Source organism: Tupaia chinensis, unplaced genomic scaffold (assembly GCF_000334495.1).
Source record: "Tupaia chinensis unplaced genomic scaffold, TupChi_1.0 Scaffold148012_1, whole genome shotgun sequence".
In the NCBI taxonomy this organism is placed as follows: domain Eukaryota; kingdom Metazoa; phylum Chordata; class Mammalia; order Scandentia; family Tupaiidae; genus Tupaia; species Tupaia belangeri.
Window position 1 is genome coordinate 611973 of NW_006207862.1, and position 22750 is coordinate 634722.

The following is a 22750-nucleotide window of genomic DNA, read 5'->3' on the forward strand; positions in this document are numbered from 1 at the left end:
CGACACCGCTGGCCCCAACAAACTGGTATTTTTATATAATCAAGTAATATATTGATTTATATTAATACAATTTGGACAGATCCCAAGGGAATTATGCTGAATGAAAAATGCAATATCGAAAGAGTATATACTCAGGACTAGCAGATGGCATAATAGTTACATTGCTGGACTCTCAAATAGTAGACTCCAGTTTGAGTCCCAGACTCGGCACTTCAAACTCATGCCAGGTGCATGTGCATGTATGCCCAAGATCCCTAGAGGAGAATGGAGGAGAAGGGATAGCAGAGTGCACCCCCCTCCAGGGGGGGTGATTTCTCCCTTTCTGTCTCTCTGTATCTCTCTGTCTCTCTAGTGGGTACACATACCCTATATCAAAAATTGCTTTCTTGGGACCAACAGTTAGCTTAATGGCTATGTCGCTAGATTCCCATGTAGTCGACCACAGTTCGAGTCCTGGACCTGGTGACTTAAACTCACTCCGGGAGGTGTGCATGCGTGCCCAAGATTCTGAGAGGAGAATGGAGGAGAAGAGATTGTGGCGTGGCCACCCCCCCGGGGGGGTGATTTCTCGCTTTCTGTCTCTCTGTCTTTCTCTGTCTGTCTGGCAAGCGCACATGCCCTATAGCAAAAAACCTCTCCAAAAAAAAAATTACTTTCTTTAAAAAAAAAAAAATTATGCACTGTATAATCTCATTTATATTATATTCCTGAAGTAACAAAATGATAAAATGGGAGATCAGATTAGTGGTTGATAGTAGTCAGGGATGGAGTTGGATGGGTAAAGCTTTAAAGGAGTAGCCTGAAGTTGCCTTCTGGTGACAGAATTGCTATGTATTTTGATTGTGGTGATGGTTACATGACTCTATACTCTATATATGTTATAAGATTGCATAGAGAATAGTTAGATGCTGTGCAGAGGAAGCTAGGTCCCACATGGTTGACCAAGATTCAAGTCTGAGCCCTGTTGGCTTGAAAAACATGCCACGTATGTGCACACATGCCCAGGATCTAGAGGGTGGAAAATTGGAAGAAGAAAGATCGAAGCATGATCAGACCTTATTGGGAGTTCTTTTTCTTTCTATCTCATACATGTATGCATGTGCACATGCATATCCATTTTTTTTGGGAGAGTTCTTTGCTATAGAGCACATGTGCTCACCAGAAAGACAGAGAGAGACAGAGAATCAGAAAGTGAGAAATCACCCCACAGGGTGGATGGCCATGCCTCAATCCCATCTCCTTCATTCTCCTCTTGGGATCTTGTGCATGCATGCACATGCACCCAGCGTGAGTTTAGGCCACCAGGTCCAGGACTCGAACCTCAGTCGACTACGTGGGAGTTCAGTGACATAGCCATTATGCCACTGCTGGTCCCTGCACATCCATGTTTGCAGAGAGAAATAGCAGATTGCACAAAGCTATATACACACACACAAGCATATGAGAAACTAGAGAAAGCTGATTAAACTCTGGATTGTACTAGTGTCCATTTCCTTTTTTTTTTAATTGCCAGAAGACATATGTGCTTGCTACAGGAAGAGAGAGAGAAAACACTCCCCATCAAATTGCCAGAAGACACAGGAAGAGAGAGAGAAAACACTCCCCATCAGGGCAACAGTCCCTTTTCTTTCGTTTCTCCCATCCACCAGGATTTTGAGCAGTCATGCATATACTATTCTGGGGTGTTTGTCAAGACCCTGCAGCTAGAATTGAACTGTGGTCAGTCATGTGGGATCCTGATCTCTTAACTGCTGAGCTATGGGGCCAGTCCCATTTTCTAGTTTTGACACCATTCAATCATTTTTTAAAGTTTTAAAAAAATCAGAAATATTCTTATCTTCTAGGAGGGTTGCTGTTTCTCAAAGTAAACTGCTTATCAATTGGTACACTTGTCTGTTAAGTATCGTCAGTATACTACTTTTATTCTTTCCCTGTCAGGAAAACCTCCTGATGAGAATTCACTTCCATATTGCTGATGAAACCAAAGAGGATATATGTACTGCCCAACACTGCATTTCTCACCAGAAATTTGCAATGACACTGTTTGAGCAGGTGAACCCCTCCCTATTATCATCTCTTTTTAGACCTTTTTCTTCAGTAATGCTTTATCCTAGGATGTGGGGTATTAAATGGGTGCCAAAATATTTCATGACCATGGCTGCCTGATTTGCTTTTTTCTTCTGGTCTAGTGTGTGTGTACTAGCTGTGGCGCCACTTCTGATCCACTGCCTTTCATCCAGATGGTGCATTACATCTCCACCACTTCCCTTTGGTGAGTCTTGTCCCCTTGGGCACTTCTTCAGTTGAAGAGGTTTTAACAGAGGGTCTCCAAAGGCTTGTATTGTATCCTTATTGCTGAGTCTATGCTATATTGTAGAAACACAGAACAATTACTGTTTTGTTTTTTAGTTTTGTCCAAGAGTACATGCTCTCACTGGAGAAAGACAGAGACAGAGAGAGAGAAAGCAAGAAAGTACCCTCCATAAGGAATGCTCATACTACAATCCCTTTTCCTCCATTTCTCTCTCCTTTTGGGATTTTGGTCATACATGCACACACAGCTAGCATGTTTTTCAAACTTGTGGGTCTGGGACTCAACCACCATGCCTTGGGCTGGCCCCAGAACAATAATTTAAAAATAACATTTGCTATCCTTATTTCCTCTCTTATCTTTCACTGTTTCTGAGGCTCAGTTGTGGCCAGCAAAGTGGGAGGAGGACTAGGGATTCTATGAACTCTGGGTTTGAGGACAGGAAGAGTCATTTATTGTGTTTGTGGGGCACTGAGGCTCATTAGGACAAGGTGCTGTGATACAGAGGGCAAAGGAAGAAAGTTAAACGTAAGTTAGAATGTTACATAAATGATTATTGGATTTAGTTATAACAGTATGACTATCACCATCATCCCCCTTTGTTTCCCCATCTTGAAGTAATCAGGCTATTTGTATGCTTGAAAGACGAGAAAAGCCTTCACCAAGCATGTTTGGTGAGCTACTGCAGAATGCCAGCACTATGGGGGATCTGCGGAACTGTCCGGTGAGTTAAGTTGGTGCAGTTTGCAATAGGAACTCTGGAATCATGGGATTGAGTCAGTAGGAATCATGTTGAACTAGCTTTATATATGTATTGCAGAGCAACTGTGGAGAGAGGATCCGGATTCGCCGTGTTTTGATGAACGCTCCACAGATTATCACAATTGGGCTGGTATGGGACTCAGACCACTCAGACTTGGCAGAGGATGTTATCCACAGCCTGGGCACCTGCCTTAAGCTGGGTGATGTGCGTGTTAGTTATCTTTACCTCTGACTTAGAGTTCTTGTGTCTTAGTATTGCTCAAGGGCAGTGTGCAGTAAACAGAAAGATGTGTCCTAGATGACAAACACCGTAAATTTTTGGACAGATGTTCTTGCATATATGCATACAGATACATGTACATGTGTGTATATGCTCACACACCTCCTTTGTGTAGGTAGTAAAGACTTTAGGCAAATGGGATGATCTTGGCTCTGCAAGACAGGATGGGCAGAGCTTAACTGATAACTAGTTGATTAATGTATAGCTATTCCATGCCCAACTGATTGTTAGGTCATTACCAGTATGAAGTAGAGAAGGGTTTTTACCGATAGGAGGTAGTAAGGTCAAGGAGTGAGTAATCTTTACAAAAGCTATTATGGGAACTGGAGATAGAAGGTAGTGACAGAAACCCAAGAATATGAAATTCACATTCAGGAACCGATGTCTATTGAGAAAGTAATGAAGAAATTTGAAAGAAAATTTAGTAACTTTTTTTTTCTTGTGTGTGTGTATGTGTTTATCAGGGAATTTGACCTGACTGTGATCATGCACAGTAACATTTCCCTTTTTTCTCCTAAATTCTTGTAGTTTACATATGCTGTACTGTTCAGGTTTAATTTTTGTGGTTATTTTCTCAACAAGATAAATCTCTCAAGGCCAAAATCTTTTCCTTCCTTTTTAAAAAATGTCTCTTAGCACTTTGGATGGTGCTTGGGTAACTAGGAATTGAAATGCTGGTAATCAGCGTGGTTGTTTTGTTCTTTCTTCCTCATGGGTTTCTCATCTTTTACTTAGGTTCTCAGTAGGAAATTTATATTTGTAGGGCCAGTTAATTAATCTTTGAAACTTAAAAACCTTTTTCTTTTTTGACTTTCCTGGCTCCTTTTATGATGGCACTTGTAAGAAAATATTGAAGGGTATGAGGGAATGGTTTACTGATCATTTTACCCACCACAATCTGTTTTACTTTTCCCTATTTTTTGCCTTTTTGAGTTGACTTCTGATGATTAATCTGGTATAGAAAAAAAAAAATCTCTAAGACTGAAGGGAGAAGAAGCAAGTCATACTTTAATTAAGAAATGTTGATGGAGTCTGCTGAGAGATGATGTAAGGTGATTGAGTATGTGATGGTTCTTTTCTTTCTTTTTCCCACAGCTGTTTTTCAGAGTGACAGATGACCGGGCTAAGCAGTCTGAACTGTACTTAGTAGGAATGATTTGTTACTATGGCAAACATTATTCTACATTCTTTTTTCAAACAAAGATCCGCAAATGGATGTATTTTGATGATGCCCATGTCAAAGAGGTAGGAATATTTAAGCTCTTTTTGAATTATTTGGTGACTACAACAAAAAAGCAAAGATCATTATTTGTCTTCAGTGTTTCATTTTTGTTATTTTAAATGGTGACAAGCCTCTGTAAGACATACTTTGTACTTTTCTCTTTGTAATAGAGCTACAAATTAATCTATCAAATTTAGAAGGATGTCATTCTGTCTTCCCCAGTAAATAGCTGGTTCCTTGAGGGTAGGCTCAATATCTTTTATTATTTTCTCTGAATCCCCTTGCCAGTCATTCAGCACAGTTCTGTATTTTAGTGACAAAGTATTTTATTTATTTTTAAGCATGTGCTTGCCAGAGAAAGAGAGAGAGGGAAAGTGAAATTAATCCCTCAGGAGAGATGGCCACACTGCAGTTCCTTCTCCTCCATTCTCCTTATGGGATTTTGGGCATGCATGCACACATTCCTGGTGTGATTTTCTTTTTCTTTTTTTTTTTTCACTCTTTTTTTTTTTTTTTAGAGGTTTTCGTTATAAGGTGCGTGCGCTCACCAGAGAGACAGAAAGCAAGAAATCACCCCCCGGGGGGATGGCCACACTGCAATCCCTTCTCCTCCATTCTCCCCTCGGGATCTTGGGCACGCACGCACACATGCCCAGCGTGAGTTTTAACCCACCCTGTCCAGGACGCGAACCGCGGTCGACTACGTAGGAGTCCAGCGACATAGCCATTACGCTAACTGCTGGTCCCTCCTGGTGTGATTTTCAACCCACCAGGTCCAGGACTGGAGCAGCAGTCAGCCATGTGGGAGTCTAGTACCTTAACTACCACACCACCTGCTGGCCCCCAACAAAAACACTTCTCAAAATGTGTTAATTGGTTGATTTGAATGAGAACAATTTGATGCTTCAAAGTAGTTTATAAGGTAAACACAAATTCAAAATTCCAAATATTGGAATTATTGGGGGTAATACTTTGTTTCAGGATTACTATAAATTATTCTCCCATTGTTATCTCTCTGAAGTGCCTATCACAGATCAACATGGTTTTTGGACTAACATACTAGTTTACTATGTATACTTGAGCCACAGACTCTGTAGTATACTACTTAGTATCAAGTTTCCTGCTTTAAGTATCATTGGGGCTATATTTATATACTTAAAGCAGAAAACTTGATACTGTGTAGTATACTGCAGAATCTGTAGCTCAAGTGGATTAGGTGATCTGCATGAGTTAGGAAGCCCTTTTGATAAAGTTAGTAGCCAATGGAACTGCTGACTATATACCAGTCAGTGGCTTTTGAGCAGTGTCTTCCACAAATAGTAAAGAAAATTCCCTCATTTTTCTTTGTCTCTTTTTAGCTATTGTTGTGATTTGTCAGAACTTAAGTAAATTATTTGAGCTCTAATGTTTTTATTTGAAAAAATGTCTTACAAGGTATTAAATAAGATTTGTATATGAAAAACATATAAATGTGTTTTAATGAAAATAATGACAACTCAAGCCAGCAGGTAGTGTGGCTATGGCATTAGAGTTCCACATGACTGACTATAGTTCACGTCCCGGACCCAACTTGAACTCACGCTAGGTGCGTGTGTGTATATGCCCAAAATCCCAGGTAGATAAAGGATTGTGGCATGACCATGACCCCTGAGGGTTTAGTTCTCACTTTTTCTCTTACTGTCTCTCTCCCACCGAATACATGTGCTCTATGTCAAAAACTTGGAGGAAAAAGATGACAATCCAGTTATAAATTTACTGAAAAATCAATGATGAACAAAATACTGTGCTAATTCCAAGAGCACACACCATTTAAAAATGGACTGACTGGGGCCAGCCAGTGGTGTGGTGGTTAAGGCGCTGGACTCTCACATGGCTGACTGTGCCTCGAGTCATGGACCTGGTTGCATGAAACTCATGCCAGGTGCATGTGCATGCTTGCCCAAAATCCCAAGAGGAGAGTGGAAGAGAAGGGATTGCAGTGTGGCCATCCCCTCTGGGAGGTGATTTCTCACGTTTTCTCTCTCTGTCTCTCTGGTGAGTGCACTCAGCCAATGGAAAAAAAAAAAATTAACAAATGGACTGGCTGAAGCTTCACATGGAGTAAGTTCAAGGGTTTGTTTGGATTGTCATTTCTGTGGCTATTTTGTCATTCTTTTCCACAGAACTGAATCTAGCACATGGCTAAGATCTAAAGATTCAATCGTATATTCTAGGCAGCTTGACGTTTCATGTCCTGCCATATGTGAACTCTGAAACTCAAAGTTATTTAGTCTAAAGTAATCTGTGATAGAGTTTCTGTCTGCTCTTCAGCTTAATATTTAAGAGAAAATTATGAAATTACAAATTTCAAGTGAAGGATTTAGTCTGATGATTGTGAAAAGAAATTGGTCAACAAGAGAGCTAATATTTGTCTTTGACATCCTTAATTCATTATTTTATATTTATGTTCCACAGAAATGAAAGTTATTTTAGTCATTCTTTCTCCTATAGGATTTTATTGCATTCTAGAGAGATTTAACCAAAAAATTTGTAAGTTTAAGTCTGTGAACTTTTTGTTGTTTCATTACACAGTTCCTTTCTATTGCTTATTTTCTTTAGAAAAATCAAACCAGGTTTGATATGTTTTGAATATGAAATATATTGTCATGTTCTTCTGATTATTTCTGGTTCAGATTGGGCCCAAATGGAAGGATGTAGTGACCAAATGCATCAAGGGGCATTATCAGCCCTTGCTGCTGCTTTATGCAGATCCCCAGGGTACTCCGGTGTCCACCCAGGACCTGCCTCCCCAAGTTGAGTTCCAGTCATACAGCAGGACGTGCTATGATAGTGAAGACTCAGGTGAGCAGCCTCGCTCTTTACCTCTTCCTTTCCCTCATCCCATGTGGTCAGACAGTTGGGATTTATACTTACACTTAGCCTATACTCTGGCTTGGAGAAAGGAGCCACTAGAGATAAGAAGTGCCCAGCATTTATGTTAGGATGAAGCCTAACTTGTGCTCAGCATTTCCTTCAGCCTTCAAGAGTGTGTTGCCGAAATCACGTGGACCCAACTCAAAAGTGAGAAGGAAATTATATTTGTTTGGACTGAGGTTTCTTTGTGAGGAAGACTTCAGTATTTAGCCTTCTAAAGGATGGGGTGGCTGATATTTATTAGTAATTTAATGGTGACAAAAATGAGTTGTAAAGATGAGAATTAATTTGAGTCACTACAAAGCTAAGCAGTTTGGGATGAGAGATTTTTGTTTTAAAATTCCAAGTGCAGTAGTGCTATTCCTTAGCTTATGAATCAGTTACCAACTTCTAAATCAATTGTTTGGAACTTAAATTGTTTTTCTGTTGAAAAGATTTTTGAATTGATGGCTAAAGTTTTAGGCTAATCCATAAAGCTTGTTAATATATTTGAACAATGACCCTAACAGTTTTGGCTTGGCTTTTTTTTTTTAATAATTATTTTATTTAACTTTATTTATTTATTTATTTATTTATTATTTTCCAGTTTGAACAGAGAGAGAGACAGAGAAAGAAAAAGAGGGAAAATGAGAAAGCAAGCCACCAAGTCCAGGACTTGGACCATGGTCGGCCATAAGTGAGAAATTACCCCCAAGGAGTGGCCATGCCACAATGCTTCCTTCTCCATTTTCCTCTTGGGTCTTTGGGCATGCGCACATGTGCTCAGCTGTTCTTCTTTTATTTATTTATTTATTTATTTATTATTTTCCAGTTTGAACAGAGAGAGAGACAGAGAAAGAAAAAGAGGGAAAATGAGAAAGCAAGCCACCAAGTCCAGGACTTGTACCATGGTCGGCCATGTGGGAGTCAAGCCCCTTTAACCACCATGCCACCTGCTGGCCCCTGGGCTTGAGTTTTTTTGTTGTTGTTGTTTTTGGCTTGACTTTTGAAGAAGAGGAAGAAATGTCTTTTACTCCTCTGGATCTAGAACTGGCCCTTAGTAGACTTTGAAAGAGCAGACACTGGGCTTCAGAAGGCTTCCTTCTCTTCCTTTGTCACTCCCTCATACTTGCAGTGATGCCTTCTTCCACTCAGACTTGCTCCGGTTCTCTCCAGTTAACACCTATTTTTCCTGTTGTGCTAACTCAGCTAGATTGAGGAAAGCAGGTAGACTAAGCTAATAAATATAACAGCCCCATAATTTCTCAGAGTTATTAAAATGCATAGAATGTCAATCTAAAAAATTTAAATGACATTCCTAGCAGAATAGGAGACAAATTACAGTATAGGGGAAAATTGGTTATATACGACAGGTTGGCCTCGGACTTTCCATCCAAATAGACCTTACTTTTCACAATTTTTTCATTTCTTTCATTTCCCCTCATTGGTTTTCTAAAAACTCCAGTTTTTCACAGTGGCGGGCAAAGTGAGGGCTTCAGCAAGGTAGGAACAGGAATTGTATGTGTGTTTGGTTTATCTGGACATTGAATGTTGGAAGGAATGGTTCTGTGGTATATATTCTCACCCTTCTGCCTGAGGGTTCTTGCTCTATGGACCTTCATTATGTTCATATCTTTACTCCCTCTCTGTCACTGTTGTATCTTTCTTACTTTTGCATGTGTCTCCTCCTTCCCTCAGGGAGGGAGCCCTCCATCTCAAGTGACACTCGAACAGATTCCTCAACGGAGAGCTATCCCTACAAACACTGCCACCACGAGTCTGTGGTCAGTCACTTCTCTTCTGATTCTCAGGGGACAGTCATCTATAATGTGGAGAATGATTCCACGTCTCAGAGCAGTCGGGACACAGGTAGGGACTTATACCAAGGACCCTGCCTGCTTCAATTTGTGCATAAAAGGTCTCCTAAGAAAGAGACTGCAGCTAGTCAGAAATGTTTCCCACGTAGGGGCAGAAAGGCACAAAATTTGGGAAATTGAGGTGGGATACAAAGAGGCAACATAGTTCTGAATGAATAATGGTGCCCTATGGCACATATTTCTGACAATGAAAGCATATCAATAAAGATCATTGTAACATGATTTTTCTGAAGTCTACTTTTCTCCTGCTCTTGATCTCTGTCTCTTAGTGTCCCATTAAACCCATGTGGTCATGGAGCTCATCATGTTCTCAATGCAGGCTCTGGTTTGAGTCAAGGGCTTTGAGAGAAGGGGTATATTTATGGTTAATGGACACCTGCTTATGAGCTTGTGTCTGAAGGATTCCTGAAGAACAGAGAAGCAAAAGAATAAAGAGAACATTTGTGAATTGTTTTATTAATCTGAAGGAAAGTGTGCCTGTGTCAGTGGAAGAAATCAATAAGGCTTAAAAGGAAGAATAGTGAATGACCATTGGAATGAAAAGTTCATTATGGGTGATAGAACACCTAAGGCCAAGGGATTCAGGGAATTAGTGAGCTCATGGCTTCAGGTTGGTAGTTTATACTCTATGTGTGGCCTATGTTTTAAAAAAACGAATTTATTTCCTTCATGAAAGAGAGAAATAAGCATCCTCGATAGCTGTCTTCATGCCATGATAGCCAGCCAGGATGACAGGTGCACCTGGTGTGTTGAGGTAGACCTAGGGCACACACTTGAAGCCTTCCCATATGACCTCTAGCATTTCATAGCAACACTCTACCTCTGCCACCATAACTAAATCAAGGTCCTTTTTTCTTTTTCTTTTTTTTTCTTTTTTCTTTTTCTTTCTTTCTTTCTTTCTTTTTTTTTTTTTTGCTATTGGGTCTGTGTATTCACTGGACAGAGAAAGAGAGAGAGAGTAAGAGTGAGAAATCACCCCCAAGAGTGTATGGCCATGCCACAATTTCTTCTCCTCTATCTCTCTCGGGACTCTAGGCACATGCTAGGTATGTTTCCCAAGCTACCAGGTCCAGGACTAAAACCATGCAGTTGACCATGGTGGGATCTAGCCCCCTAACCACCATGCCACCTGCTGGCCCTCTAGGTCTTTTTATTTTTTTTTTAATAATTATTTTATTTATTTATTTATTTATTTATTTATTTATTTATTTATTTATTTATTTATTTATTTATTTATTTATTTATTTATTTATTTATTTATTTATTTATTTATTTATTTATTTATTTATTTATTTATTTATTTATTTATTTATTTATTTATTTATTTATTTATTTATTTATTTATTTATTTATTTATTTATTTATTTATATTTGACCAGAGAGGGACAGAGGAAGAGCGAGAGAGAAAGAGGGAAAGTGAGAAAGCAAGCTGCCAGGTACTCAAACCATAGTTGGCCATGTGGGAGTCCAGTGCCCTTAACCACCACGTGACCCGCCAGCCCTGAGGTCTTTTCTTTTAAATCAAGAATTTCAAACATTTTCAAAAGTATATGGAATAATACTGAGTTATCAGGAGAACCATGACTCATTTTTGCATAGAAAAATATGTCATGACTCTCCTGATGACCTAGTGTATTTCCTCTCCACATATCCATCATCCAGTTTGAATAAGTATAATTCATAGCCAGTCAAGTTTTACCTGTATCTTTACTGCTTCATTCCTTGATATTTTAAAGCAAACCCAAAACACTACTTCTTTCATAAATACTTTCACACATATTGCTCTAAAGCATAACAAATCATTTTTTTAAGATAAATTTTTGCATGTGGGCTTGCCGGAGAGATTGAGAGACACAAAGTAAGAAATTACCCACTAGGAGGATGGCCACATGAAATTTCTTTTCCTCCATTCTTCTCTCAGGATCTTGGGCATACATGCCTGGTGTGAGTTTTAAGCCCCTAGGTCTGGATCTCAAACTACGGTCAACTGTGTGGGAGTCCAGCAACGTGGTCCCAAGAAAATCATTTTTTAAACATGCCATTATTATACTTAAAAACAATAATGATAATTCCATTAAAAGCACTAAATAACTAATGAGTGTTTAAATATCCAATTTTCTTACAAATGTCATAATTTAAAAATAGTTTGCTTATTTGATTCCATCTAAACTGAGCATATTGTGATGAGGCAGTAAGTCCTTTTACATTTCTTTCTTTCTTTTTTTTTTTTTTTTTGGTGTGTGTGGGGTTTTGTCATAATGTGTCTGCACTTGCCAGAGAGAGACAGAAAGAGGGAAAGTTAGGAATCATGCCCCAGGGGGATGGTCACGTTGTAGTCGCTTCTCTTCCATTCTCATTTCTGGATTTTGGGCACGCATGCACACATGCGTATGACATGATGTTCAAGCTGCAAGGTCAGGGCCTGGAACCTCAGTGGGCCATGTATGAGTCTAGCACCTTAACCACCGTGCCACCTACTGGCCCCATGTTGGATTTCTTATGGTGACTACTGCAGAGACAGTGTCAGGTATGAGTTTTTAGACTGTGTTTCTGAAACTGTGAACCAGGGAGGAGCCAAGGCACAGGATAAACTAGGCATATTTTCTAGGAAAGTGAGGTTTATGTTAAAGAGTTTTATGTGTGAGGTGGAAGAAGCATGCCCATTCATTTTATTTATTATTTTTTTGGTAGGGTTTAGACGTCCCAAGTTATTTCCTTATTTTTTTTAAATCTATCTTGTGTGTCCAGAGGTAGCAAAGGAACAGATAAAAGCAATAAAACTTTGCATGAGGCAATTGATTGAAGGTATGTATCCATATGACTACATTGTTGATACCTGAATATATACAAGAATTTTTTTTTTTTTTGGAGAGGTTTCCGCTATAGGGCGCGTGCGCTCGCCAGACAGACAGAGAGAGACAGAGAGACAGAAAGCAAGAAATCACCCCCCAGGGGGGATGGTCACGCCGCAATCCCTTCTCCTCTATTCTCCTCTCGGGATCTTGGGCACGCACGCACACGCACCCGGCGTGAGTTTTAAGCCACCGGGTCCGGGACGTGAACCGCGGTTGACTACATAGGAATCCAGCGACATAGCCATTACGCTAACTGCTGGTTCCCAATATATACAAGAATTTTTATAAACTAACATGAAAACATTTCTGTTGTTGGTTCATTTGAGAACCTACAGGGTTTTCTCTAAACCCGTCTTCAAACTTAATTCTAGCTTCCAGCAGCTTAGTTAATTATATCCTTTAGTACCTGACCCTTTCTGTTATCAAATCATACTCATACTTTTGCATAGCATGGACATGAAGCAGGGCAAGTTACATTAAAAAAAAAAAAAAAACAAAAAAACAGCTTTTTTGAGTTTACCACTAATTGGTATTGAGGAACTATGGCATGTAATCTGTGTTGAAAACTAAGTATGGCAAAATGTGGGATGGAGATAAGAATGAGAATTATTCAAAGTTTGAGAAGTCCTTTAATTTTTTTAGTTTTTGCTATAGGGGATTTGTGCTCCCCAGAGGGAGACAAAGAGTGATAGAAAGAGAAGGAAAGTGAGAAATTATCCCCCAGGGAGATGGTCATACCACAATCTTGCCCGCGATGAGTTTCAAGCCCCTGGTTTCTGAGACTAGAACAGCACAGTTGGCTATGTAGGATCCATTTGTTCCTTAACTTCCACGTCACCTGCTGACCTGAGAAGCCCTTTTATTTTAGTTTGCTATAGGGCATGTGTGCTCATGGGGAGCGGGGTTTGGCCACACCACAATCCCTTCTCCTCCATTTTCCTCTCGGAATTGTGGGCACCCACACACATACCCAGATTGTTTTTCATGCTTCTGGGTCTAGAACTCGAACCATGCAATTGGCCATGTGGGATCCAGCTACCTTAACCTCCACATGCCACACGCTGGCCCCCAAGAAGTCCTTTTAAATAATATTCCTCATTTAAGGAATGTTTAGGACTAAATTTTAAACCCATATACAATCAGAGTTTTTTGTGAGCAAAAGATGGGGCACCTGGGATAATATTATATGTACTAAAATCAGGCTTTACTTGCTATGTGTTACTAAATATATACAAGGAATACTGTCTCCAATTTACGAGAGTGAAAATATATGGGTACAAAACTTTTGCCAAACCCTTGACTTGAAAAATTACCAAGTGGTGTGTCCTTTGTCCTTCAAAGGGAAAGATTTTTTTTTTTTTGAGAGGTTTTTCACTATAGGGCGCGTGCGCTCGCCAGACAGACAGAGAGAGACAGAGAGATAGAAAGCGAGAAATCACCCCCCAGGGGGGATGGTCACGCCGCAATCCCTTCTCCATTCTCCTCGGGATCTTGGGCACGCACGCACACGCGCCTGGCGTGAGCTTTAAGCCACCGGGTCCGGGACGTGAACCGCGGTCGACTACGTGGGAGTTCAGCGACATAGCCATTACACTAACTCCTGGTTCCCAAAGGGAAAGATTTTGAATGGAATTGAGAATGCTAATTGCTCAGGAGACATTGTCAATGTGGAAGTTCCCATTAAATACTTGAATTTCTCTGCATTTATCTACTGATTAATACACTTACATCAGACAGTCTTGGCTGCTACTACTTCTGATCCATGGGTACACTTAAATTTGTGGTACTTGTGACTAGTATTCTCAAGAGGACTGAGGTCAGTCTTAGCTTCCAGCTTAGTCTCATTTCCTTGTTCTTTCAGGACACCTGACTGATAGTGAATGTAATCAGAAGCAGACATCCAAGAAAGGGTCCTTGATAGAACGGAAGAGGAGCTCTGGCCGGATTAGGAGGAAAGGCGATGAGCCGCAGGCCTCAGGGTACCACAGTGAAGGCAAGCTGCTCTGCATTGCTTTTCTTTCTCTATTCATTTGATCAGGCTTTTCTCACACTCCAGACTGTTGGCTTCTCCTTTCTTCTCAAAAGGCTTTTTCTTGCTAGTAGACTTTGGGGGTCTGGATTCTATGATGACTTTAAACATCTATGTTTGTTTCATTCTTTGTATTTTTAGGAGAAACACTGAAGGAGAAGCAGGCTCCTAGGAACACCTCCAAACTCTCCAACAGCACCAACAGGCTAAGGGATTTTAAAGAAACAGTCAGCAATATGATCCATAACAGACCATCTCTGGCTTCTCAGACCACTGTAGGGTTTCCCTCTGGAGGGAGGGGAGGAGACCAGCCTGAGAAAAAACCCCCAAAGACCCTGCCTTTGCACTGTCGTGACTGGGAAGTAGAAAGTACCAGTAGTGAGTCGAAATCCAGTTCTTCCAGCAAGTACCGTCCGACCTGGAGACCTAAAAGAGAGTCTCTGAATATTGACAGTATCTTTAGTAAGGACAAAAGGAAGCACTGTGGCTACACCCAGCTTAGCCCCTTTTCTGAGGATTCAGGTGAGGAAATAATTAGAGAAGAATTGGGCTTTTGAATAAGGTTGATTTATAATTAACTCTGATGTTGGACTTTTTGAGGCTTCACTGACTTCCTCAGTGAAGGAATAGCTAGAAGAGGGGTTAGGTCTTAATTTTAAACAAATGCTAAATTTACCTTATTTTCCATATTTGTTCTTTGTTTTGAATAGCTAAAGAAATTACACCAGATGAGCTTAGCAAGCTGCCTGCTTATGACATTAAAACTGGTGGATCAAGGTCCCAGTTCAAGCCCTGGGGCCCAGTGCGGCCAGGCTCTCACCTCTTAGAGCAGCACCCTCGCCTGATCCAACGAATGGAATCTGGCTATGAGAGCAGTGAGAGGAACAGCAGCAGCCCTGTCAGCCTGGATGCAGCCCTGCCAGACAGCTCAAATGTTTGCAGGTATTTTTGACCTTTGAATAGAAGTATTGTCCCTTGCAGCCACCTTTTGGGCTTTTGTCTTAGACAACTGGGGAGATGGGCTTTATGTTTTTTATGTACTATCAACTTTATGTAGCATCAGCACCCCCTGCTGGTTGGAAGCACAAAGGCATTTGAGAAAAGGGAGAACACTTTTTTTTGAGAGGTTTTTACTATAGGGTGTGTGTACTCGCCTGAGAGACAGAGAGAGACAGAGAGACAGAAAGCGAAATTCTCCCCCCATGGGGGATGGCCATGCCATAATCCCTTCTCCTCCAGTCTCTTCTCAGTATTTTGGGCATGCACCCGGTGTGAGGTTTAAGCTTCTGGTTCTGGAACTCAAACCATGGTCGACTACATGGGAGTCCAGCGATATAATCTTTACACTATCTGCTGGTCCCTGGAGAGAAAAACTTTTATATTTTTAAAGAATTATTTTACTTAACTTTATTTATTTATTTGTTTATTTTAATTTGACCAGAAAGGGACAGAGTGAGAGTGAGAGCAAGAGAGAGAGGGAAAGTAAGAAAGCAAACTGCCAGGTCTGAGACTTGAACCGCAGTTGGCCACGCATGTGGGAGTCCAGAGCCCTTAACCACCATGCCACCTGCTGGCTCCGTGAAATTTTTTAATGCAAATATTATTCATAAAATAATTGTTTAGGAAATAACTTTTTTTTTAGTTTTTTAGTTTCCTTATAGGGCACACATGTGCTTGCCAGAGAGAGGCAGAGAGACAGAGAGAGAGAAGGTGAGAAATCATCTCCCAAGAAGGAGGGACTCACATTGTAGTCGCTTCTCTAGTCTCTTCTCAGGATTTTTGGCACACATGCTCACAACACTCAGTGTGATTTTCAAGCTCCTGGGTCCGGGACTATGCAATTGGCTATGTGGGATCTAGCACCTTAACCTCCACATCAGGCCCAGTAAATAACTTTTAATGAAAGAATGAATTAGTAAATAAAAAATTATTTAATCCTAGGGCCAGAAAGTAGTGTGATGGTTAAGGTAGTGGACTCCCACATGGCCGACCATGATTCATATCCCAGACCTGGCGACTTGCTTTCTCACTTTCTCCCTCTCTCTCTTTCTCTGTGGTGAGTGCATGTTACCTGTAGCAAAGTTAAAACAAAAAAGATAAATAAAATAAAATTATTATTATTTTTTAAAAATTCTAAAATTAGAGGAGAAGCTCAACTGTTTTTGTTTTTGTTTTTTTTGGGGGTGGGGTTACTGAGGATTTTATGTTTTATGAATTCAGCAGTACTCATAATCCCATAAGATAATGATGACACTTTTTTAAAGAATTATTTTAACTTTTATTATTATTATTATTATTTTCCAATTTGACATACAGAGGGGGGGAGGAGTGAGAAAACAAGTCACCAGGTCCAGGACTTGAACTGTGGTTGGCCATGTGGGAGTTCAGCACCCCTAACCACCATACCACCTGCCAGCCCCAACACTTTTTTTTAAGTTGCCATGAGGCATGTGTACTTGCCAGAGGGATGGAGAGAGAGAGAGAATTACTTCTTCTGATGTAACAAAGTCATGCCACAATCCCTTCTTTTCATTTTCCTATCTAGTCATGATTTTGGGAATGCACACACATTCTTGAGCATAGTTTTCAAGCTACTGTGGCAGAGATTTGAACCATAGATGGCTATATGAGTTCTGGCTCTTTTAACCACTGGACTATGGGACTGGCTGCAGTGATAACACTATAATGTAGCTTATTGCACCTTCCCCATAGGGTTCAGTTTGCTTTATAAATTTCAAGTTTTCGTACATTGTTTTTATTGAGTGGCCACGAAGTCAATTTTCCTAGCAATATAACTGCTTTGAAAGGAGTGTCTATATTGTCTACAAGTCACATCTTCATACTTTCCACTATTCTTCTGTAGCCACAGGAACCTGTTTTGTTTTACTCATAACATTCTAGGGACTGGCAGGTGGAATGGTGGCCAAAGGTGCTGGATTCCCACATGGCCAACTGTGGTTCGAGTCCTGGACCTGGCCGCGTGCACTTCCCTTTCCCTTTCTCTCTCTCTCTCTGTCTCTGGTAAAATTAAAATAATAATAATAACAACAAGTAGAATTAAATAAATAAATAAGTAATTCTTTAAAAAAAGATTCTATGCAAATTTGCTAAGAAAGAGGATGGAAGTACATTTGAGAGCATATGCTCATTGATTCATTCTGTAGATTTTGAATGGCTTACTGTACGCTAGACATACAAGAAGTCAAATAGGTGAGATCAGATGGGGGGATGAGTGTATATTTCATGTTTCTCAGAAATAGGTTAGCAGAAACTTTAATTATATTAGCTTGATGCTTTATTGAGGGAATTCAGTTCTTAGGAATGTTGCTAGTAACCACTCTTCTGCTGCCTTCACTAGACTCTGGGTTCTCTTTTGAAGGGATCCAAGCACTAAGAGATCAGCTGGATTGGTTCCTTCCTGGCGTCATATCCCAAAGTCTCATAGCAGTAGCATCCTAGAGGTTGACTCCACAGCATCCGTAAGTGGCTGGGCAAAGAGTCAGCCCCTCTCAGGTAAGCAACAAAACACAAGATTCAGGGGACTGAATTTGACCAATTCTCTTTGGGTAACAGCCTCACCTGAGTACATTTGAAATAAGAGAGCAGTTGCATTTGGAGTATTCCATTAGAATGTAAGTGTAGAGGCATTTGAGTCACTCCATCTTTGGATTTGTCTATTTTTCGTTCTGCAACATGGCTTGCCTTAATGTTTTTTACTATGGAAAAAGTCCTTATTAGAAGCAAGAAGAGTCCACCATATGGGAATCCAGCAATGTAACCATTACACCATCTGCTGGTCCCTATTTTCCACATTTTAACTTATTTCATATAAACTAAAATTGTTTTGAGAAACTTGTGATCATGTATGAGCCTGTTCCACTTTCTCTTTATATAGCTGATAGCTTTCCAGTACACTAAAGACTGAGTCTTGGGACCAGCAGTTGGTGTAATGGTTATGTCGCTGGACTCCCACATAGTCGACCATGGTTCGCATCCCGGACCCGGTGGCTTAAAACTCACGCCGGGTGCGTGTGCGTGCGTTCCCAAGAGAATGGATTAGAAGGGATTGCGGCATGACCATCCCCCCAGGGGGTGATTTCTCGCTTTCTGTCTCTCTGTCTCTCTCTGTCTGTCTGGCAAGCACACATGCCCTATGGCAAAAACCTCTTCCCCTCAAAAAAAGACTGAGTCTTATGACTTGCTTAATAGTCATTGATTCTGAACTAGCTGGATGGAATCTAACCAACAGGATTTCTCAGTTTATAAAATGTTCATGACTCCTCAGCATTCCTCACATACCATATTCCTCAGTTACCATATTCCTTACTTACTATCCTCCTTATATAATAAACCCTGTTTATGCTCCACAGTTTGATCCAATTGTTTTATTAGGACACAGAGCAAACATTTTTGTCTAATGATTTTGATTACTCTTTTAAAGAACTACAGAAGTAAGTCAAGTCCAATGGCTCAATAACCTGCCTTTTGTATCCTGAAATTGGAGGAACCATTGTTGCCATTATGTGTGTATCTTTCTACATCTGTTTCTATGTTTACACAAGAACATAGATATGATTATGTACATATATATGGGTCACCACCATTTTTCTTTTTCTTTTTCTTTTAAGAATTATTTTATTTAACTTTGTTTTTTTATTTATTTTAATTTGACCAGAGAGGGACAGAGTGAGAGAAACAGAGAGAAAGAAGGAAAGCGAGAAAGCAAGCCACTGTAGGACTTGAACCCTGGTCAGTGATGTGGGAGTCCAGCATCCTTAAACACCATGCCACCTGACGGTCCCAACCATTTTTCTTTTAAAATGAAACCATGCTACACATATTATTCTCTTATGCAATTTTTCACTTATCATGATCATCCTTCTAAGTCTTTTTGGATCTGTCTACAAAAAGGTATAAAGTTGAATTTTCACCACTGTGGCTATTTCACAAATTCATTAAAGAGATGGTGGACATTAAGTGTGAAAAATGACTTGCTTGAACCTCCCCAATGAGTAATTGGCAGTGCCTTATAAATGGTACTCTAAAAAGGAAGAGAGAATGGATTATGAATTTTATCTACTGACTTTAATTCAGTTGCATTGTTGGCCATCTGTATTACCTTGGACAAATTATTTTTTGATTCAGTGTCCTCATTCCTAAATTAGAGGTAGGAATATTATCTACCTCATGAAAGAGAGACATTGTATGTCCTCTCCTAATATATGTTGAATGTCTGCACTGTATGGCAGAAAATGAAAGACTGGAAGATATAAAAGCATGGAGAACAATTGTAGATGCTAGAGACAGTGTGGGAGGAGGGTGGGAAATGGGGAAGGATGAGAGGAAGGAAATAAAGAGAAAAAAGAAAGAAGCAAAACATGTAAGGGACACAAAAATGGAAGGTTATCTGTTGATGACATATATGATAGTACCTTTAACTGAACTAATATGCAGTTTATTCTTGCTGGTCATATTCACTTTAAAAGCTATAATGGTATACAGTGGTTAAAAAAAAGATTATCTACCCCAGAGGTTGTTTTGATAATTAAATACAATAATATATGTAAAAGTACTTCATACTGTTCTTGGCACACAGTAAATATTCAACAAATTTAAGATGTTCTGTTGTTTTGTTATTAAGTACTCAATAATATTTGTTGTTTCTGTTATTGCCTTTATTGCTGTTATATTATTATTCATGGCCCAGGTCTCATCCTGAATCTTATATGAAGTGCACTATCCAAAACAAGAACTCCAAATTGAAGCCAGGATTTCCAAAGGGAAAAGCTGTGCAGGGGTCATAAATTGAGCAGTACATATTCTTGGTTATGGAAATGCAGTGACTTACCTTCTCCCTTGCTTATATCCCAGGTGGAGAGGTACCCTCTAAAAGTGAACTGGATGAGTTGCAGGAAGAGGTGGCCAGAAGGGCCCAGGAACAGGAGCTTCGAAGGAAACGGGAGAAGGAATTAGAGGCAGCTAAAGGGTTTAACCCTCTTCCCAGCCGCTTCATGGACTTGGATGAACTGCAGAATCAGGGTAATTATTATGAGCATTAGGTTGTGGGTAAAAGAAACAGAGGAAGGGTAGAAAAAGACCACAAGCTTGATAATTCCCTGTCTTCTCTTTGGCAAAGCTACGTTTTATTTTAATTCAGACATTCCAGGGAGAGCTAGTAAAGTAGGCAGTGACAAGGCTATTGATTGGTGATAGATACTGATTTTGGACTCATTTATTATAAGCTTATAGATCAGAGAGACCATGTTGTTGATGAAAACTGTTTTCCATGAACAGCTATAGAAAGTATGAAAAGAACTAGTTCCAATCAAGAAATGGCAGAAGAGGACAGTGAGTAACACTGACAGTAAGATAAAATCTAATGCTGGGAAGAAATATACCCTTGAGACATCTCACCTGGAGCTTCAGGAAAGTGGATTTGTCAAACATAAGCCACGAACACAAAGCCTAGTTTACTTTTGATCCTATGATGATTAATTCCCCAAACTCATAGGATTTGCATGGACTTTATTTAAGCTTTTCCAACTGCCCCACATTATTCACTTTTTTCTTCCTAAAATTTCTTTAGGATGTCATTTTGTCTCAAAAAAAAAAAAGACTAACCACACTGGGCATGGTGGGGTGTGCCTGTAGTCTCAGCTACTTGGGAAGCTGAGGCAGGAGGATTAAGAGTTCAAGACCAGCCTGGACAACATAATGAGATACTGTGTCTAGGGAGGAAGAAAGAGAAAGAGAGGGAAAGCCTTCAAAATAGGAGTACAAAAAGGCAGAAGAGGTATCTATCAAGATCATGAAACCTATATCTTTTTTTCTTTCTATAAAATGAACCTATCTTTCTTGTTATTCAAAATCCCCAGATACAATAAATTGTGTTACAGCAGTACAAAGGATAGGAGTCAAATGATGTTTTGGCATCTGCTTTCTGTTCATTTTTTCTCTATTTTTTAAATAATTATTTTTATTTAACTTGATTTTATTTTAATTTGACCAGAGAAGGACAGAGAGAGAGAGAGAGAGAGAGAGAGAGAGAGAGAGAGAGAGAAAGAGAGAAAGCAAGCTGCCAGGTCTGGGACTCAAACCGTGGTCAGCCATGTGGGAGTCCAGCACCCTTAACTACCATGCCACCTGCCAGCCCCACATTACTTCTCTATTTTTGTCAATATTTAGAGAAGCTTCCTAAGCTCAATAGCTCTTTTTGGATGCAGTTTTTCTCCTCTAATCAGTGTTTAATACCTTAGCTGCTTCTATATTTGGATAGCCTTTTTTTACTTTTTGACCTCAAGCTATATCACATTGGTATCCCCCACTTATACTGCTTCTAAAAGAGAGGTCTTACCATCTCTCTCCTTGCTTGAAAGTAAGAATTAAAATTTAGTATAGTAATTTGCCCTATATCTCTATAAGTAAAAAACTTTTTTTTTAAAAGATATTTTTGCTATTGGGTGCCTGCACTCACTGGAAAGACAGAGTCAGAGAGACAGAAAATGAGAAATCACTCCCCACAGGGGATGGCTATACCCAATCCCTTCTCCGCCATTCTCCTCTTGGAATTTTGGGCACACACGCACACATGCCCAGTGTGAGTTTCAAACTGCCTGGTTTGGGACACAAACCACGTTTAACTACGTGGAAGTCCAGCCATTTAACCATTACTTCATCTGCTGGTCCCAAAGAACATTTTTTTAAATGACTCTAATCACCACCACCAATTATAAAAAGGTTGTATATATTTAGTTTATCCCAAATATTATGGGAGAATTTTAGGGTTTGGGGGTTGGGGGAACTACACTTTTAGAGAGAATGTAGAACCTGAATGCCAACTTGCTACTTCCTCTGTCTTCCCACTGCTTTCAAAAAGCCACTGTGAGTTAGGATTGAATGTTAGAAGTGTAGAAGAGCCTTTCTTACCATGTCCCAGCTGGAGGTAAGTGGAGAGTTGGGGACATCATGAGAGAAATGATTCAGACATTTTTATTTTTATTTTTCCTACAACCTTATGAAGAAACACCAGCAAACCGATTATAAGTGAACTGACATTTTAGCAGGCTACCAGGTTATGGTTATGAGGGAATAGAGGGCAAGAAGGTACATACCCTTGAGGCTTCTTTTCTTTTTTTAGAGGTTTTTGCTATAAGGCGCGTGCACTCGCCAGACAGACAGAGACAGACAGAGAGATAGAAAGTGAGAAATCACCCTCCAGGGGGGATGGCCACGCCTCAATCCTTTTTCCTCCATTCTCCTCTTGGGATCTTGGGCATGCATGCACACGCACCCGGCGTGAGTTTTAAGCCACTGGGTCCGGGACGCGAACCACGGTCGACTACATGGGAGTCCAGCGACATAGCCAATTATGCTAACTGCTGGTCCCGAGGGTTCTTATATAAAAGTTGTCCTTACTTATTTCTAGGCTTTTCATCTGGCATTGTATTTGGACTCTTCTGCCCCTTCTTGGGCATATGTTTGCTGTGAGAGGAAAAAGAAATATCCCATACTTGCTGTAGGGA

At 40.1% G+C, this 22750-nt stretch overlaps 1 protein-coding gene across 5 annotated transcripts in view; it reads left to right on the forward strand.

Annotated features, from left to right (window-relative positions):
- Positions 1 to 22750, forward strand: part of USP54 (ubiquitin specific peptidase 54) — a 153687-nt gene that overhangs the window by 97267 nt on the left and 33670 nt on the right. For 4 of the 5 annotated variants that reach the window (XM_006170049.3, XM_006170048.3, XM_027768895.1 and 1 more), the window contains 12 exons: positions 1939 to 2052; positions 2190 to 2272; positions 2930 to 3035; positions 3132 to 3278; positions 4449 to 4598; positions 7248 to 7416; positions 9166 to 9336; positions 14061 to 14192; positions 14370 to 14750; positions 14939 to 15170; positions 17608 to 17741; positions 20100 to 20267. In XM_006170049.3, the coding sequence (XP_006170111.1) occupies positions 1939 to 2052; positions 2190 to 2272; positions 2930 to 3035; positions 3132 to 3278; positions 4449 to 4598; positions 7248 to 7416; positions 9166 to 9336; positions 14061 to 14192; positions 14370 to 14750; positions 14939 to 15170; positions 17608 to 17741; positions 20100 to 20267 (1987 nt within the window). The remainder of the gene's footprint in view (positions 1 to 1938; positions 2053 to 2189; positions 2273 to 2929; positions 3036 to 3131; positions 3279 to 4448; positions 4599 to 7247; positions 7417 to 9165; positions 9337 to 14060; positions 14193 to 14369; positions 14751 to 14938; positions 15171 to 17607; positions 17742 to 20099; positions 20268 to 22750) is intronic. The other variant, XM_027768894.1, reaches the window with a different exon arrangement.